Genomic DNA, 20,415 nt, shown 5'->3' with positions numbered 1-20,415 from the left:
ATGAGTGTATTATTACCGGCAGCCCATTAAAGAATGAGTGGATTATTACCGGCAGCCCATTAAAGAATGAGTGGATTATTACCGGCAGCCCATTAAAGAATGAGTGGATTATTACCGGCAGCCCATTAAAAAGGCTTAATGGGCATTGAGATCCAATTACAACTGGAATTACCCTCTCATCAAAGAGAACCTCAACTGGAGATGAGGACAGGGAAATACGACCCAGACAAGAGCCCACACACACAAACACACACACACGCAATTTAAACACACATGTATTTTGTATTTTTGTATTTGTAGACACATGTATTTTTACTGCTCTAATTACGTTGGTAACCAGTTTATAATAGCAATAAGGTACCTCAGGGGTTTGTGATATATGGCCAATATACCACAGCTAAGGGCTGTGTCCAGGCACTCCGCGTTGCGTCGTGCGAAGGACAGTCCTTAACCCGCCATATACTACACCTCCTCGTGCCTTAATTCTTAAATAGACTCACACATGCATATAGTTCATGGTCATGTAATAGTCTTATGAAGGCAGGGAGCTGATCATGGCTTTTCCAACTCTGCCAATTGAAAAAGGAGGATTCACATGCCTCTGAGCTGGCTAAACAAAGGAGAAAATACTATTTTCACAGAAAGCTAATATTCTAATGAATTCCCCTACCTAACAGGATCCTGTCCACCATCAGATAGCTTTCTTATTATGGGAATGTGGGGGAATTAGAGATGAATGATAAAGGCTCTCTTTCTCCACTGAAGTCCTCTAACTAACTGCTCTTGGAGGTCAGTGTCTCACACAGTGTCTGTCTCACCTGTTGAACAGGTTGTTTCTGGACACCATGCGGAGAAAGCCTGTGGGGTCAGTCACAGAGTTGAGTTTGTTGTTGAGCTCCTCAAACTGCTGGTCCAACAGGTCCCCTGCCTCACTCTCTGTCTCACTGCTAGAACAACCCCTGAGAGAGAGAGCAAAAGAGAGGGGGAGAGAAAGAGAGAGAGATTGAGGGGGGGAGAAAAAGAGAGAGAGAGTGATAGAGGGGGGGAGAGAGAGAAAGAGAGAGAAATTATACTGTTAGACATGCCTGCATGCCCACACACACTCCTGCTCACACACACACAGACACGCCCAGCCCAGGTTCCCAAGCATGGTCCAGAAAGAGCCCTGACAGGAAGCAGAGTTAAATCCTCCCTTTTATATGCTGCTAATGCTGATCTAGCCAGCACCCAGCAGGGAGTCTGTTCTGTTACTCCATCCTCTACCCCCTTTCTATCTACACCCCTTCTCTCCCCATACACCCCTCTATCTATCCACCCTGCCCCCCACTTTTACCCCCATCCCATCCAAACCGCTTCCATTTTCCTCTGTCAGCTCACTGCTCTCATCGGCCCCAATTAAACCATGGGAACTGGTGCTCTCATCTAAAATCTCTCTCATTCTTTCTCTCCACTAATCCATATATTCGCTGTAGCCTCTCTCTGAGATCCATTCCCAAGAAGGCCCCTCTCTGTCCACATCTCTCTAACACACGGCATGTGCAGTAACACATGCTAGTAGGTGGTGAAGGTACATAGAGTACTGTACAATACAGGTCAGAAGGTATGGAGAGATGGGCAGTGGGGAAAGGGATAGACTCTATGGTAGACTGGTTTTATTAATGAGGACTGAGGAGACACATTCTTCCCAAATATGGATGCTACTGTGGAGTTATTACCCCTCCCTCTCTCATCCCCCCTCTGCCATCCCTCCTTTTTCTCGGTAATAGTACTCTCTCTGTTTCTGTCTCCCTCCCGCTATCTCCCCCTCCCACTTCCCTCCTCTGTCCCCCTCTCTATATCCTCTGTGAAAAGTGAATGGGGCGGTAAGTGGTGCCATATTGTGGCTAGCCAGGCGTAGTGGCATGTGGGCTTCCTCCCATTGGAGCAGTAAATGACTCAGTAATGGGGCAGGAGGGCACGGCAGGCTGGGGATTGGCAGTGGGCACACTGGATGGCCACTAAAGGCTGAATCCTAATTTGAAAAATGTGTGTCAACTTGAAATGTTGCATAAATCAAGCAAAATGTACAGGCAACTGCCCAAATAATGGAAACACATGAGTAAATGAGGGATACAAAGTATATTGAAAGCAGGTGTTTCAACACAGGTGTGGTTTCTGAGGTAATTAAGCAATTAACATCCCATCATGCTTAGAGTCATGCACTAAAATGCTGGGCAGGCCATTATTTTGGCTACAATGGCTATGCCCCCATGGGATGACAATGCCCCCATCCAAAGGTCATCAGTGGTCACTGAATGGTTTGATGAGCATGAAAACCATGTAAACCATATTCTATAGCCGTCTCAGTCACCAGGTCTCAACCCAATTGAACAGTTATGGGAGATTCTGGAGCGGCGCCTGAGACAGTGTTTTCCACCACCATCAACTAAACACACCATTAACAAAACACGAAATGATGGAATTTCTCGTCGAAGAATCGTGTCACATCCCTGCAATAGACATTTGTAAAATCTATGCCAAGGTGCATTGAAGCTGTTCTGGCTCGTGGTAGCCCAACGCCCTATTAAGACACTTTATGTTGGTGTTTTCTTTATTTTAGCAGTCACCAGAAGAGAATGATAAGGAAACATTCACGTGGAAGTTCAGTGAGACTCACAAGTACAGTGAAGACACTTGAAGCAGGGGTTGGAACCGAAAAGCGGAAAATAACAAAACATTTAGAGGAACAGAAACAGGAAGAAAGTGATCTCAACTGTGCCGGTACAGAACGGTTATACTAAAAGCATGAGAATTGGTATATAACATCGTTTTCATTTCTGGTTTAAAAAAATTCAGTCCCACAAAAAACAGCAACAAAGTGCCTATACAAAGTCCTCACTCTGTCACTCAGAAACTTCTTCCCCTGTCTGCCTGACAGCTGGAAATCTTTGCCAGTGTGTGTGTGCTTTGTAGGCTTCCTGCCCCTCCCCCCACGAAGCACAGGTTACTGTACTGACGTTACAATCCTGATTCAAAAGAGAAGAGAGGGATTTTAAATTTGAGAAGAATCGATTCACTTTTTCAATGCTAGTTAAGGATACTATAGTTATCACGTTTCACATTGGGTTTATCAACTACAGAAAGGTAAGAGGTGTTTTTAATTCTGGTGCCGTTCACACACAAACTTGTTAGCTAGCTAGCTCTAGTCCCGCGTTCGGCCAATTTAGTTCAAAGGACATTCAAAGTTCCTCCATAGAACCCGCTCCTCCATAGGTAGGCTATGATTCTGTGGGCCTGATTCAGATAATGCATGTCATAACAAGATGGCCAGCGCTTCAAGGTTCGAAGCGGTTCAGAACTTTATTTTGCTGATTGGGAACAAAAAAAATAGTGGTTCTGTTCAGAACTAAACGATTGGAAAATAATTGTGGTTCCAACACGTGCCCTGAAGTAAACCTGCAGTTTGATTGCTCACTTAATTTATTTGTCATTAACTGTTCCTTTTTCAAGGTCACTTCAAATTACGCATAGTCCGTCTAACAAGTCTCCTACCACCCCTGCATATCACTCCATCCATTTCCCTCTGTATCTCTCTGCCTTCCTCCTTTCCTCATCTCTATCTTCTTCCTCTTCTCTGCCCTCAGTAACCTGTCTGCTGTGTTTTCCTGTCTCCCAGTCCCAGACAGTATTTGTTAAGTGAGTCCGGTGGGCATCCAGAGAGTCATTATTCTGTCTCATTGGTTCCCAGTGGGAGCAGAGAGCAGTTGTTTAGACAGATATCGGGGTCCTGTCATCACACCATGCACTCGGGAGAATGACTCCTTGAGACTGCATACAGAGCAGCATCCCTCTATGTGCATCAGCCAGTGCCCACTCTATAGCATGCATGGTATATTCTGAGCTCCAAGTGGTGGAGGTGTGCGTGTGTGTTTGTGTGTGTGTGTGTGTGTGTGTATTACCTGCTGTAGTAGGATTCTACCCCCAGGGCCTCCCGAGCACTGGCAATGTGCTGCTCCAGAGACGAGCCGCTGGCCACACCCCCTCCCCCGCCCTCATGGAGGTCTGGCCCGCCCTCTGTCACGCCCTCTCCCAAGTACACCTCATGGAACTTCAGGATGCCTTGGAGAAAGAGAGAGAGAAAAAGAAAAGGAGAAAGAGATTATTGTCAACAAGTTAAATGTATTGGTCATATCACAATGGGAAAATTAATAGCACTACAATACACTATGTCATGATGCACACAGCACTAGTGGACTTATTCCACTACAATGAAAGTGTAAAAAAAACAGTTTAGCTGTCTTTAGCCCACCAAACGTGTTAACAATAAGAGAACATATGTAGAGATTGCACGCTGCAAAACTGTAAGTTACGCTACATAAACTAGCACATCTGCAGAGCAAAATGAATAAACAAATAACGTTCAATAAAATATAAGAGTGGCTGCCTGTGCCATCTGCTCCGTGCCATGGGAGCTGGGATGTTGGGGGAGAAGGGAGGGAGGAGGGGGGACTACCACAGCAGTGGTGGTGGTAGATACTGAGTGTGGGGGTTGAGTTAGGCTTTGAATATGTTCACATCTGTGAGTTGGCAGACAGGCTGTACACCAGTTCATTTATTAGAGGAGTCCCTTTACTGACTAACGGTTCTTTTACCCAGGTCCTGTGCTATGTGTATGCCAGGGGGAGAGAGAGAGCAGAGGGCTGATTACAGGAATGGTGACCTCAGGCAAGAGGCAGCTCTTTCAACCTTTCATTTCCCTCTGCAGTACTACACCCGTCTATATTACTACTATTAGACACGGCAGCCTTGGCTCTGGATTTTATTAACCAATCAAGGCTGGTGGGCGTGTGTTATTATGGCTCACAGCTTTCATTCACACTTTGTCTAGTAGGGCTAAAAGAGAAGCACAGGCTAGCAGTCTCCCTGGCAGCCAGAGCTGTCAGTCAGGCGAGAGCTATGACTGGGCTTCAAAGCCCCCTCTATTCTCTTTGGTGAGAGAGAAAGGCTATGGAGTAGCCTACTCAATACTAAAGGCAGCAAAGCTTGTTTGTGTGAGAGATTATGTGTGTGTGCGCACAAGAGTAGGTGTGTGTGTTTCCCTGTTGAATTGTGTGTGAGGATGTTGATTCATTGTGCAAGTGCTGTTTGGCTCTGTCATTCTCGGTTACCATGGTTCATCGGCAGGTGCCCTGAGAGGCAAGGCTTTTTTACCCTCTGAACACAAGCCACGCCCTCCAGGACTCACAGCTAAACAAAGCACTGTTTGATTGAGTGTATATGTGTGTGTTTTGTGTCTGTATAATGTTTTGTATAATGTGGCATAATAGATTTGTACAGATTTACATAGTACCCTTACAGTTCACTGTATCAGCACACAGAGGAACTGAGTTAGTTGATATCCGCCTCCCTCTCCCCCAGGTCTTACCTGCTCCTGGAGCCAGCAGCCAGCTGTACAGGTACCCAGCAGCCATGGAGAAGTAGAGCACCAGGGCCCTCTGGCTGTTCACCGTGTCCAGGATGTGCTCCACTGTGACTGGGGTGTAGGGGTCTGAGTCCTGCTGGCCTGTCTGCCTCTCCACCAGCAGGTCAGCAAAGGCCCGCGTCCGACCCCGCTCTGCCACCGCCAACGCCTCGTCATGGTGGCCTGGACAGCAGAGGGTCAAAGGTCAATGCTAGATTTTCTAGCTATCAGCGAGTGAACATGTACAAATGTGTAGTAGTGTAAATATTTTGCAACAAATAGGTAAAGATAGGCAGGAACGTGAAAAGAAAGTAAGAGAATAGCAGACAGAATGAAAGAAAGAGGGAGGAACGGTGAGGACGGAATGCGGGAAATGGATCGCGTAACAATACCTAGGCTGACAAGGACCCTCTGGAGTGCCTGGTAGGAGGAGGTCTGCAGGTCAAACAGAGAAAGTTTGTAGTCGGTGCTGTGCTGGGCCTCATGACGAATGGTCTCAAACAACGCAGACGCTCGGTAGAGCTGCAGGACAATAACACAACCACAGATAACGATCAGTTACTGTATAGTACACCCTCTGTTCACTGTTCACTCCATGAGCGACTCAAAGGTAGAGAGATAAGAGCTCAGACAGAGACATGCAGTAGCAGAAAGAAGACATTAGATGGCAGAAGTCCTCCTCAGTGTAAATTATATTTGATATCAGCACAGCTCCCTCAGCTCCCTCTCTTAAACACAGCTCTGATATTCAATACAGACACCCTCCCCTCTCATCTCATCCACCCAGACAAGAGAGAGGGAACTGAAGATGCTAAGCCATCGCCTGGGCTTCCAAGACACACAATGTCTTCGAGGGAAACAGTGTCCACAGAACACTATGTCTCCCTGAGCCCTCTCAAGACTTATTTTCTCTGTTCAGTCCCAGACACTATTAGGCTGGAGAGGGAGAAGGAGAGGGAGAGGGGGGAGAGGTGGTAGGGCAGACAGAGTGTGGGCGGAGGCTGTGCTGTGCTATGCTGCACACTAGAAGTCCAGGCCAGCCAGGAGTGCTGATTCATGGGAGTTGGTATTGATTTCCTATTCCTCCTCTGTTGGCAGGCCTTTAAGATGACTGAGAATGTTCCACCTCCAAATCCAGTCTGTAAGAGGCCACCATTGACACTAAACTACGCACACCAACCATTCAGATAGCTGCTGCCCTGGGACTGGCACATGGAAGGGATGGAATTGGAATGAATCAGGCATGTATGTGTGTGTGTGTGAATGGTGAGGTGGTTACACCTAGCCAGGTCTATCCCCAAGGTCAGCCAGTAAAGTATATCAGACGAGAGGAGAGAGGGCGAGAGAGAGAGAGAGCAGAGTGTGGTTGTGCAGCCTTAGTGCTTGTTGTCCAGGCTGGGCTGGCTGATTCTGCTGATATGGCTGCAGGCTGATTGCTGGGCACACAGACATCCCATTAAGAGGGAAACTAATTTCCCACACTGCCTCCCCTAAAAGAAAACAAAAGTGCTGTGTCTGCAATGTCCTACCTACATGCTATAAAGCTAATATCAAAAATAGGGGTATAGGACATTTACACTGAGTGTACAAAACATGAAGTACTCTTTCCATTACATAGTCTGACCAGGTGAATCCAGGTGAACGCTATGATCGTTTATTGATGTCACTTGTTATCCACTTCAATCAGAGTAGATGAAGGGGAGGAGACAGGTTAAATTAATTTTAAGCCTTGAGACAATTGAGACATGGATTGTGTATGTGTGCCATTCAGAGGGTGAATGGGTAAGACAAAAGATTTATGTGCATTTGAACGGGGGTATGGTAGTACGTGCCAGGCGCACCGGTTTGTGTCAGGAACTGAAACGCAGTTTCCTGTGTGTATCAAGAATGATCCAACACGGGGTGCGGTTTCAACATGGCTACGTAAAGATGCGTTCCGAGGCATCTCCACTAAGGTTTTATACTTTTATGTTTTAACCGCTTATCTGTCAAAACGAGAACACACTTTGCACTCCTACTGGCTCTAGCAACATTTGGGTGGCATTCTTGGATATGTCTGGAACCGGGAAAACGAGACGAAGCGGTAAACAAGAAGACACGACGAAGACTAGCAACAAGATGGCGGATGCTAACGTTATGGAGATACTATTCACCATCCACGCAGAAATGGCTACATTACGCTCTGATTTCATGACCAAACTTTGTTCCTCAGTGTCAAGTCTAAGAGCTGAATTTATGACAGAAGTCCAGTCAACTATCGCAACACTACAAACAACTATCGCGACACAAACCCCAAAAATAAAGGATATGGAAACATCGTTAACCGACATCGATAAGCGGCTTACCAAATTGGAGACTAAAAACGACCAGCTTACCTCCGAGAACGTGAAGCTAAAAGTTAGTCTAGAGCAGTGGTTCCCAAACTTGTTATAGTCCTGTACCCTCTCAAACATTCAACCTCCAGCTGCGTACCTCCTCTAGCACCAGGGTCAGCGCACTCTCAAATGCTGTTTTTTGCCATCATTGTAAGCCTGCCACACACACACACTATACGATATGTTTAATAAATGTAAGAATGAGTGTGAGTTGTCGTCACAACCCGGCTCGTGGGAAGTGACAAAGAGCTCTTATAGGACCAGGGCACAAATAATAATCAATAATTTTGCTCTTTATTTAGCCATCTTACATATAAAACTTTATTTGTTCATCAAAAATGGTGAATAACCCACCACAGGTTAATGAGAAGGGTGTGCTTGAAAGGATGCACATAACTCTGCAATGTTGGGTTGTATTGGAGAAAGTCTCAGTCTTAAATCATTTTCCACACACAGTCTGTGCCTGTATTTAGTTTTCATGCTAGTGAGGGCCGAGAATACACTCTCACATAGGTACGTGGTTGCAAAGGGCATCAGAGTCTTAACAGCGAGATTTGCCAAGGCATGATACTCCAGAAATCTGGCAGTGGCTTCTGATTATATTCAATTTTCACAGAACCGCTTGTTGCAATTTTGATGAGGCTCTCTTGTTCAGATATCGGTAAGTGGACTGGAGGCAGGGCATGAAAGGGATAACGAATCCAGTTGTTTGTGTCATCCGTTTCGGGAAAGTACCTGCCTAATTGCGCACCCAACTCACTCAAGTGATTTGCTATATCAAACTTCACATTGCTGATAAGCTTGAGTTCATTTGCACACAAAAAAATCATACAATGATGGAAAGAGCTCCAACTTCTTAATCATAGCCTCAATTTTGTCCATCACATTGAATATAGTTGCGGAGAGTCCCTGTAACCTAGATTCAGATCATTCAGGCGAGAAAAAATTCACCTAGATAGGCCAGTCGTGTGAGAAACTCGTCATCATGCAAAACGTCAGACAAGTGAAAATGATGGTCAGTAAAGAAAACTTTAAGTCTCTCAATTCCAAAAAACGTGTCAATACTTTGCCCCTTGATAACCAGCGCACTTCTGTATGTTGTAAAAGTGTTACATGGTCGCTGCCCATATCATTGCATAGTGCAGAAAATACACAAGAGTTCAGGGGCCTTGCTTTAACAAAGTGAATCATTTTCACTGTAATGCTCAAAACGTCTTTCAAGCCGTCAGGCATTCCTTTGGCAGCAAGAGCCTCTCGGTGGATGCTGGAGTGTACACAAGTGGCGTCGGGAGCAACTGACGCCACTATGTCTCGATGTCACTATGTCTCCTGTCATGGCTTTTGTGCCATCAGTACAGATACCAACACATCTTGACCACCAAAGTCCATTTGATGTCACAAAGCTGTCCTGTACTTTAAAAATATCCTCTCCTGCTGTCCTGGTTTCCAGTGGTTTGCAGAAGAGCATGTCTTCCTTAATTGACCCCCCCATAAACGTAACGGACATATACCAAGAGCTGTGCCAGGCCCGCCACGTCTGTTGACTCATCCAGCTGTAACGCATAGAATTCACTGGGTTGTATGCGAAGCAGTAATTGTTTCAAAAGATCTCCTGCCATGTCACTGATTGCGTTGTGAAACAGTGTTGTTTGATGAAGGCATTGTCTGTATATTGTCTGGGTTTTTTCCTTTTCCCCTAGCATTGTCCGAGCCATATCCGCGGCAGCAGGAAGAATTAAGTCCTCCACAATAGTATGGGGCTTGCCTGTCCACTCGGTAGCTCATTATATAAGACACTTCTAACCCCTTCTTATTAATGGTATCTATTGCTTTTAAACATGTCTTACTCGAAAGTCGTCTTAATTCTCACTGAAAAAACTCCCGTGGCTTATTTTCCAAATTGGCATGTTTTGTTTCTAGATGTCTGTGCAAGAGTACAAGGCTTCATTGAGTTGTGAGATAGTACTTTTGCACATATAACACACTGTGGCTGAGGAAAGGCACTACTCCCAACATAAGTGAACGCCAAATCAATGTAGTTCTCATCATATTTGCGCCTCTTTGATGGTCCAAAGTCCCTGTCTGTTGTTTGGGTCTTTCCCGGGTACATACGGACCGTTAGTGGAATTCCCACGAGAGAGTAACGGTTAATGTGATTGGATGTTAATTATTTGACTAGGCTTCCTGTATTTGACATTGTGTTGTTACAGTTGAAGTCGGAAGTTTACATACACTTAGGTTGGAGACATTAAAACTCGTTTTTAACCACTCCACAAATTTATTTTTAACAAACTATAGTTTTGGCAAGTCGGTTACGACATCTACTTGATGCATGACACAAGTAATCTTTCCAACAATTGTTTACAGACAGATTATTTCACTTACAATTCATTGTATCACAATTCCAGTGGATCAGAAGTTTACATACACTAAGATGACTGTGCCTTTAAACAGCTTGGAAAATGACTTTAGAAGCTTCTGATAGGCTAATTGACATAATTTGAGTCAATTGGAGGTGTACCTGTGGATGTATTTCAAGGCCTACCTTCAAACTCAATTCCTAATTGCTTGACATCATGGGGAAATCAAAAGAAATCAGCCAAGACCTCAATAAAATAATTGGAGACCTCCACAAGTCTGGTTCATCCTTGGGAGCAATTTCCAAACGGCTGAAAGGTAACACGTTCATCTGTACAAACAATAGTACGCAAGTATAAACACCATAGGACCACGCAGCCATCATACCGCTCAGGGAGGAGACGCGTTCTGTCTCCAACTTATTGTGGGAAGCTTGTGGAAGGCTACCCGAAACATTTGACCCAAGTTAAACAATTTAAAGGCAATGCTACCAAATACTAATTGAGTGTATGTAAACTTCTGACCCACTGGGAATGTGATAAAATAAATAAAAGCTGAAATAAATCATTCTCTCTACTATTCTTCTGACATTTCACATTCTTAAAATAAAGTGGAGATCCTAACTGACCTAAGACAGGGAATTTTTACTAGGATTAAATGTCAGGAATTGTGAAAAACTGAGTTTAAATGTATTTGGCTAAGGTGTATGTAAACTTACGACTTCAACTGTATTTCGCTGAACACTAGATGGTTTCATTTTATTTTTGGCAGTGAAATGAGGCTACTCAGGCGAGAAAAAAACCTCACCCAAATGTATAGTACCGTTGGAAAATATAAATGGACTGTTTGAAAATATATATACACTACCATTCAAAGGTTTGGGGTCACTTAGAAATGTCCTTGTTTTTTAAAGAAAAGCTAATTTTTGGTCCATTAAAATAACATTCAATTTATCAGAAATACAGTGTAGACATTAATGTTGTAAATGACTATTGTGGCTAGAAACGGCAGATTTTAATGGAATATCTACATAGGCGTACCGAGGCCCATTATCAGCAACCATCACTCCTGTGTTCCAATGGCACGTTGTGTTAGCTAATCCAAGTTTATCATTTTAAAAGGCTAATTGATAATTAGAAAACCCTTTTGCAATTATGTTAGCACAGGTGAAAACTGTTGTTCTGATTAAAGAAGCAATAAAACTGGCCTTCTTTAGACTAGTTGAGTATCTGGAGCATCAGCACTTGTGGGTTCAATTACAGGCTTAAAATGGCCAGAAACAAAGGACTTTCTTCTGAAACTCGTCAGTCTATTCTTGTTCTGAGAAATGAAGGCTCTTCCATACGATAAATTGGCAAGAAACTGAAGATCTCATACAACGCTATGTACTCTCCCTTCGCAGAACAGTGCAAACTGTCTCTAACCAGAATAGAAAGAGTGGGAGGCCCCGGTGCACAACTGAGCAAGAGGACAAGTACATTAGAGTGTCTAGTTTGAGAAACATACGCCTCACAAGTCCTCAACTGGCAGCTTCATTATACTACCCGCAAAACACCAACAGTGTCTCAACATCAACAGTGAAGAGGCGACTCCGGGACGCTGGCCTTCTAGGCAGAGTTGCAAAGAAAAAGCCATATCAGAGACTGGCCAATAAAAATAATAGATTAAGATGGGCAAAAGAACACAGACACTGGACAGAGGAACTCTGCCTAGAAGGCCATTTCCTATCGGTAGGGGCTGTCGTCAAGGCTGTCCTTTATCTCCTGCTCTGTTCTCGTTAGTCATAGAACCCCTGGCTGAGGCAAAAAAAAAAAAGTAAAAGTAAATAATACAAATTCCTTATATTAAGCAAACCAGACGGCACCATTTTATTTTTTTACATTTTTTTTAAATGACAGATAACCAGGGGCAGACTCCAACACACAGACATCATTTACAAATTAAGCATTTGTGTTTAGTGAGTCCACCGGATCAGAGGCAGTAGGGATGACCAAGGATGTTCTCTTGATGAGTGTGTGAATTGGACCCTTTTCTGCTCTGCTAACCATTCACTATGTAACGAGTACATTTGGGTGTCAGGGAAAATGTATGGAGTAAAAAGTGCATTAAGTAAAAGTAAGAGTTGTCAAAAATAGAAATAGTAAAGTAGTGTACAGATACCCCCAAAAACTACTTAAGTAGTACTTTAAAGTATTTTTACTTAAGTACTTCACACCACTGCCCATTTATGAACCAATATAACTGATGATTAACATGACTTTTATCTGACATTTTCACACCATGACAGTTGCACATGTGCGATGCCTGAAATGACTCTCACCATGTCTTTCCCCTTGGGCTACGTTCACCCTCACTGATAGAAGTTATGAGCTGTAAAACATCAAACCCATTACATTCCATCTATTAATCCCATATCCTCTCCAGCAGTGACAAAATGACACCATGTATTCTCACAAATCTGATGGAAGTGTCGTCAGGTAAAATCTCTCCGCCACAGAGAACAAGGCGTAACAGAGTGAGGGTATTGAAAAACATTTGGGTTTAAATGTGCATATAGAGGAACATGAGTTCAAGTCATCTCATTCCAACAGTACGGATGATGTATGAATGTCAAGTGCAGTAATATTGCATAGTGGGACATAGTGCGCTATGTAAATCAGCCCTGAAGTGGGTCAGGGTATTTACCAAGGTCATATAGCTATACCACCAGCAGTACCACCCTCCCTGCTTCCTCATGAATAATCATCTCATCTATACTCTGAGGACAACTACGTCCTTTCCTTTTTCCACCAACAACACACCCTACAATGACTGGAGGAAATATCCCAAACATTACTGAATTGCCTGGGAATGAACTGGGGTGTGACAAAATACTGTTGCTTTGGCTAACATCTGTTTGACAGGTTAAGCCTGAGGGGTATGGGGATAAGGTCCTTGTAATAGATGTTGACAGAGAGGAAAGAGAGAAGATCGAGTTTACAGATTCAGGAACTGGATAAACTGAACAGAATTGAGTTGTGTTCAAGCAGAATTGTCTCCTTTGTATCTCTCTCAATTAAATTCAAATAGGATTTTATTGGCATGGGAAACATGTGTTTTCATTGCCAAAGCAAGTGAAATAAACAAACAAAAGTGAGGACACAGTAAATATTGCACTCAAAAAGTTTTTTAAAAAGAAAGACTTTTCAAGTGTTATATTATCATCAGCTATGTACAGTGTTTTAGCAATGTGCAAATACTAGTAGGAATAGTAGGGGATCTAAATAAACAGATACATATTCGTGGTATGTTGTTTCTCTCTCTTTCTCAGAATGACAAACGAGAACAACATGAATAACTGATGACAACACAACTAAAATGGTGGGATGATAACAATCTCTTTAAATCTTAGACAATCACTTAAACAACCTTCCTTTCACTCCCTCCACCAGGCCATCTTCTTCCCTCATCGCTCCATCATTTTCACTTTCCTTCTCCTCCCTTTCTATACATGATCTCTCTCTACACATACAGATGTGAGTGTGTAAGTGTAACCCTGTGTAGTGTGTATGTTGTGTGTGAGGAGAGGTTCATGTCAGATGTGTACCTGGTGCTGGGCCTCCTCCAGGTTCCCACTGGCCCACAGAGACAGCCCCAGACGATGGCGGATCTTAGCCTCGTCCTCACGCCGAGCCAGCTGCTCTGCCAGTCGTAGGCCTGGAGAGGGAGGGAGGAAAGAAAGAGAGAGCAAGAGAAATAAAGAGATAGAGAGATAGGGATTATAAATAATTTAGAGCTATGGTCAGGCACTCAGGTATCTTTCAGGGTAACAGATGTAAGCATAGCGTGGTACTGATATTCTGACAGTGAACTGGCTTGAATATTTGGCCTCAGTTGTAAAAATACAACTCAGTCTGGGGCTCTCACACACACACACGGTGTGGACCGAACAATTGATTCCCATTCAAAATCCTATTTTCCTAACCCCCAACCCTAACCCTTAAACTTAACCCCAAACCTAACCATAACCCCTAACCCCAATTGTAACCCTAAACCTAACCCCTAAGCCTAAAATAGCCTTTTTCCTTGTGGCAAAATGGACTTCTGGTCCCTACAAGGATAGTAAAACCAAAAATGAGAACACACACACACACACACACACACACACACACACACACACACACACACACACACACACACACACACACACACACACACACACACACACACACACACAAAGAGGCTGTTAGGGCACTAATCTGGGTACCTAGTAATCAATGGTAAGGATTGAGTGGCTGAGCAAACACAAACACACACTTAATGCTTCTGTATAAAGGATGTGCAGGACTAACCAAACATAAGAGGTTTAATAGAGTGTAGAGACAACACTGCCGTACTCTGTCTTCGATTACACACTCATACATTAGAGCAAAGAACCAACACATATCATCCACCTAACCACACACACACTGGAGATACAAAACACAGAGGATAGATACATCCTGTCTTGAAACTCTTTGTGTAGCTCATCACACTGGTCCATAAACTTCCTTTGAGATTCAGCAGAAACACAGGGATATTTTTCCTGTGTTCATTTAGCGTGGCTTTGTCAGATCAGCTGGTGAGAATGCTGTTTGTTTTCCTGTTTCAATCCCTCAAGCGGTGATGCGTATGTCGCATTGTTGCATCTGTACTCAGCCTGCCTGCCGACTTCTTGGTTTCACCCAATTACTGTGATGAAACAGACAGTCCACGGAGGGAAATTATGAAAAAGGACAAAACACTTGGCCACATGTCACATTTGAGGTGCTAACAGCACAGCACGCAAGCTGTGCTTTGAATTGGGCTGCTGACCATGCAAGGCTGTGGATACTAGGTTTATATTAGGTAGAATGATATAGTGTATCCTTTCTATTCTTCTGTGACCAGTGGGAAACACGTTTTGGGGGAGGGGGGGAATGGGCCATTATACACTATATATACAAAAGTATGTGGACACCCCTTCAAATGAGTGAATTCGGCTATTTCAGGCACACCCTTTGCTGACAGGTGTATAAAATCGAGCACACAGTCATGCAATCTCCATAGACAAACATTGGCAGTAGAATGACCTTACTGAAGAGTTCAGTGGCTTTCAACGTGGCACCGTCAAATTTCTGCCCTGCTAGAGCTGCCCCGCCCAACTGCAAGTGGTGTTATTGTGAAGTAGAAACGTCTATGAGCAACAACAGGTCAGCAGCGAAGTGGTAGGCCACACAAGCTCACAGAACGGGATCGTCTGTCATCGAATGCAACACCCACTACTGAGTTCCAAACTGCCTCTGGAAGCAACATCAGCACAAGAACTGTTCGTCGGGAGTTTCATGAAATGGGTTTCCATGGCCGAGCAGCCACACACAAGCCTAAGATCACCATGCGCAATGCCATGCGTCGGCTAGAGTGGTGTAAAGCTCACCGCAATTGGTCTCTGGAGCAGTGGAAACGTGCTCTCTGGAGTGATGAATCACGCTTCACCATCTGGCAGTCCGACGGACAAATCTGGGTTTGGCGGATGCCAGGACAATGCTACCTGCCCCAATGCATGGTGCCAACTGTAAAGTTTGGTGGAGGAGGAATAATGGTCTGGGGCTGTTTTTCATGGTTCGAGCTAGGCCCTTTAGTTCCAGAGAAGGGAAATCTTAACACTACAGCATACAATGACATTCTAGACGATTCTGTTCTTCCAACTTTGTTACAACAGTTTGGGGAAGGTCCTGTTTCAGCATGACAATGCCCTTGTGCACAAAGTGATGTCCAAACAGAAATGGTTTGTCGAGATCGGTGTGGAAGACCTTGACTGGCCTGCACAGAGCTCTGACATCAACTGAATGGAAGCAAGTCCCCGCAGCAATGTTTCGACATCTAGTGGAAATCCTTCCCAGAATAGTGGAGGCTGTTATAGCAGCAAAGGGGGGACCAACTCCATATTAATGCCCATGATTTTGGAATGAGATGTTCGATGAGCAGGTGTCCATATACTTTTGGTCATGTAATGTATCAAGTGGCCCTCGTCTCACTCTCTCTGCGTTTCCAGACATTCCTGAGAGCGTGACCAGGAAGGAACACCCAACCTCGTATTCCACCAGGCCCCCATGGTTGGGGTCAATACCATTTACATTCCAGTCAATTCAGTAAGTAAACAAACATTCTGATTCCAATTCCAATTCTTCTCAATGAGGAACATTTTAATTGAAGTTTGGTTCACTTTTTGAATTGACTGGAATTGAAATGGAGTTGACCCCCACCCTGCCAGGCCCAGCAGCACAGCACATATCTCCCCCCCAGACATCTGCACTGCTCTGTGAGTACACCTTCAGAGAGGCGGGCTCCTTTGAAGCCTGCAACACTTCCCCTCTCTCCTTAAGGGCTCAGACACACCAACAGTGTTTGCTGGCCGAGAGTACTTAGCACCTCTGAACGTAATTTGCAAACCAAGAATTGTAGAATTGTGTGAAAAATGTTGGCAGTCAGATGTCTACAGCAGGTGGTCCCTAAAACACAGCGCGCTGAATGATCAACAGACGAACGTGAGATCCACAATCGGTGCGATGTGTGTGAGCATTAACATCCCTCCATAACCCCATCTCCCTCTCTGCCCTCTTTCTCCCTCCTCCAGCTTTCTTCCTTTCTTTCAGAATCTCTCTCTTTCTCCCTCTCTGTGTGTGACTGGCCTCCTCTAGTCTCAGTAACCCATTTCATCTTGACAGCTGTGGCAGCACTAGCAGGGACAACTCAGGTCTCATTAGTGTCGGGAGCTTGAGAGAGAAAACGGATCGAAATCACCCTCACCCTTCACTTCTCTAACTCCATCTCTCTGAGTCACACTCACTCACACTCTCTCTCTCTCTGAGTTGTTATATGACGAGGACTTATGATGATGCTTTAAAAGCAATTGAAAAACCTGCATGTTTTGCATACCGCGCCAACAGATCCATTGATGACACGATAGCTACTGCACTGCAAACTGCTCTATCCCACCTGGACAAGAGGATTACCTATGTGAGAATACTGTTCATTGACTACAACTCGGTTTTCAACACCATAGTGCCCTCCAAGCTCTTCAATAAGCTCAGTGCCCTGGGACTAAACCCCTCCCTGTGCAACTGGGTCCTAGATTTCCTGACGGGTCGCCCCCAGGTGGTGAGGGTAGGCAACAACATCTCCCTCACGCTGATCCTTAACACAGTGGCCCCCCAGGGGTGTGTGCTCAGCCCCTTCCTATACCCCCTGTTCACCCACGACTACAACTCTAACATCCAGTTTGCTGACGACACAACAGTGGTATGCCTTATCACCAACAATGTCGAGACAGCCTACAGGGAAGAGGTTAGTACCCTGGCAGAGTGGTGCAGAGAGATCCCACCCCTCTCCACATCGAATCCACATCGACGCGGCCGCAGTGGAGAGGGTCAAAAGCTTCACCAAGGACCTGAAATGGTCCCACCACATCGACACCGCTGTGAAAAAGGTGCAACAGCGCCTCTTCAACCTCAGGAGTCTAAAGAAATTCTGCATTGCCCCTAAGATCCTCACAAACTTCTACAGATACACCATCGAGAGCATTCTGTCGGGCTGCATCACCGCCTGCTGCACTGCCCGCAACCGCATGGCTCTCCAGAGGGTGGTGTGGTCAGCCCAACGCATCACTGGGGGCATCAATGCCCGCCCTCTAAAACATCTACAGCACCTGGTGTCATAGGAAGTTCAAGAAGATCATCAAGGACCTCAGCCACCCAAGCCACAGCCTGTTCACCCTGCTACCATCTAGCAGACTGAAGACAGTACAGGTGTATCAAAGCCGGCACCAAGAGACTGAAAAACAGTTTACATACTATTTTACCCACTTTATTTGTATGCACTGTATTCTAGTCATGGCTCATTCTATATAACTACTGCTGTACACAGCTTTTCTATTCATATACTGCCCATACTGTCTATTCACACCATTTAGATACATATTTATATTCCGGACTCTGACATTGTTCGTTCTGATATTTCTGATATACACTCCAGTGTAGATATACACCCCAGTGTAGATTTGGCCTTGTGTTTTAGGTTATTGTCATACTGAAAGGTGAACTCATCTCTGTGAGTGTCACCAGTGTCTGGTGGAAAGCAGACTGAACCAGATTTCCCTCTAGAATTTTGCCTGTGCTTAGCTTCATTAAATTTGTTTTTTATCCTGAAAAACTCCCCAGTCCTTAACAATTACAAGCATACCCATAATGCAGCCACCACTATGCTTGAAAATATGGAGGGTGGTACTCAGTAATGTGTTATTTTTGGATTTTCCAGTGAATTGCTTTGCCAAATTTTTTGCAGTATTACTTTAGTGCCTTGTTGCAAACATGGATGTTTAAGAATATTATTCTGTACAGTCTTCCTTCTATTCACTCTGTCAATTAGGTTAGTATTGTGGAGTAACTACAATGTTGTTGATCCATCCTCAGTTTTCTCCTTTCACAGCCATTAAACGCTGTAACTGTTTTAAAGTCACCATTGGCCTCACGGTGAAATTCCTGAGCGGTTTCTTTCCTCTCTGACAACTGATATAGGAAGGACGCCTGTATCTTTGTAGTGACTGGGTGTATTGATACACCATCCAAGTTATTCATTTCACCATGTTCAAAGGGACATTCAATGTGTGCTTTTTTTGTTTGTTTTACCCATCTCCAATAGGTCTCCTTCATTGCGATGCATTGAAAAACCTCCCTGGTCTTCATGTTTGAATGTGTGGTTGAAATTCACTGCTGGACTGAGGGACCTTACAGGTGTGTGTGTGTGATACAGAGATGAGGTAGTCATAAAAAAATCTGGTTAAACACTATTATTGCACAAAGAGTCCATGCAACTTATTATGTGAATTGTTAAGCACATTTCTACTCCTGAACTTATTTAGGCTTGCCATAACAAAGGGGTTGAATAGTTATTGACTCAAGACATTTCAGCTTTACATTTTTATCCATAAAAAATGTAAAAACTGTTACACTTTGACATTATGAGGTATTGTGTGTAGGCCAGTGATAAAATATATCTCAATTTAATACATTTTAAATTCAGGCTGTAAGACTCTCTTTTCACATGCTTCCCTCTCTTTATGTTCTCTCCCCTAACTTCTGTCACTCTCGTGCCATCACTGTCAGTGTGACTGTCACTATGTGTGCATTTGGTGTGCCCTGCAGGCACAGTCACATAGTGGTGGCTGAATGAGGAAGTGATGGTGGCTCTGTGACTGGCTACACTATGAAGAGCAACTAGAGACCACTTTAATGGCTGCCTGACAGCTGGTGAAGAGATTCACTACAGCTCCGGGGGCCCATGCACCCTTTGACTTTACACACACACATGCTTGCAGCAGGGCGATACACACTCCTGTATAAATACACACACACACACAAGGCATTGTGACTGTAAAGAGAATAAAGCCTCACAAAGTGTTACCTAATTATAAATTATATGATGAAAATACTGCAGGCATTAAATCTGATGTGTCTCTCCCCCTGCTGCTGTGAGGCATGTACACACACACCACACACACACACACACACACACACACACACACACACACACACACACACACACACACACACACACACACACACACACACACACACACACACACACACACACACACACACGCGTCACACGCGTTGCTGAAGTCACATGCTGTCACTATAGGCACTCGAGTGGAGCTCCTTTCCTAGGCCTCCTTCCAATTAATCTTTTTCAGGATACAAAAACAAAAAAACAAGCGTGCGGCATAAAAATAAGAAAAAAAAGGAAAACAGAAGAAAAAAAACGTGCCAACTTTTTGGTCTGGGTAGGTTGGCTAGAAATAATTGGCTGTCAAGGATAGGAAAAGTAGTAGTGTGCTTTTTCATAGCTGGACCAAAGAACAATACAAGGACAGAGCAGGGGACAGTAAGAGGACAGGGAAGAGATAGAGTGGCCTGCCTCCTTTGTCTCCATTAAAACCCAACAAGCAGGGCTGGAACAATGTCTAGGTCACTACAAGCACTGGTGGCTTGGAGGAGAGGAGATGATCATTCTCCCTGTATGCAAACAGGCTTTGGGGAGTAATGTCCTGGGTGTGCCTCTGCATAACGGCTGCTAATGGCACTGATGGCCACGCCCCCTACAGCTCTCTCGGAGTCCTGCAAGCTGTTTCTTGTCACGTCCTACCTATGACAATTAATCCCTACACTGTTATTGACATAATGCATT

The 20,415-nt window shown here is 44.4% G+C and overlaps 1 protein-coding gene across 2 annotated transcripts in view; it reads right to left on the bottom strand.

Annotated features, from left to right (window-relative positions):
• The window catches only part of LOC139545387 (tetratricopeptide repeat protein 28-like), a 263,792-nt gene that overhangs the window by 22,475 nt on the left and 220,902 nt on the right, over window positions 1-20,415 (bottom strand). For both annotated transcript variants that reach the window (XM_071353103.1, XM_071353104.1), the window contains exons 9-13: window positions 13,760-13,869; window positions 5,833-5,962; window positions 5,405-5,623; window positions 3,939-4,098; window positions 819-959 (exon numbers count right to left, since the gene is read on the bottom strand). In XM_071353103.1, coding sequence (XP_071209204.1) covers window positions 819-959; window positions 3,939-4,098; window positions 5,405-5,623; window positions 5,833-5,962; window positions 13,760-13,869 — 760 coding nt within the window. The remainder of the gene's footprint in view (window positions 1-818; window positions 960-3,938; window positions 4,099-5,404; window positions 5,624-5,832; window positions 5,963-13,759; window positions 13,870-20,415) is intronic.

This window comes from Salvelinus alpinus, chromosome 19, assembly GCF_045679555.1.
Source record: "Salvelinus alpinus chromosome 19, SLU_Salpinus.1, whole genome shotgun sequence".
NCBI lineage: Eukaryota > Metazoa > Chordata > Actinopteri > Salmoniformes > Salmonidae > Salvelinus > Salvelinus alpinus.
This window is presented reverse-complemented; position numbering and strand designations above follow the sequence as displayed.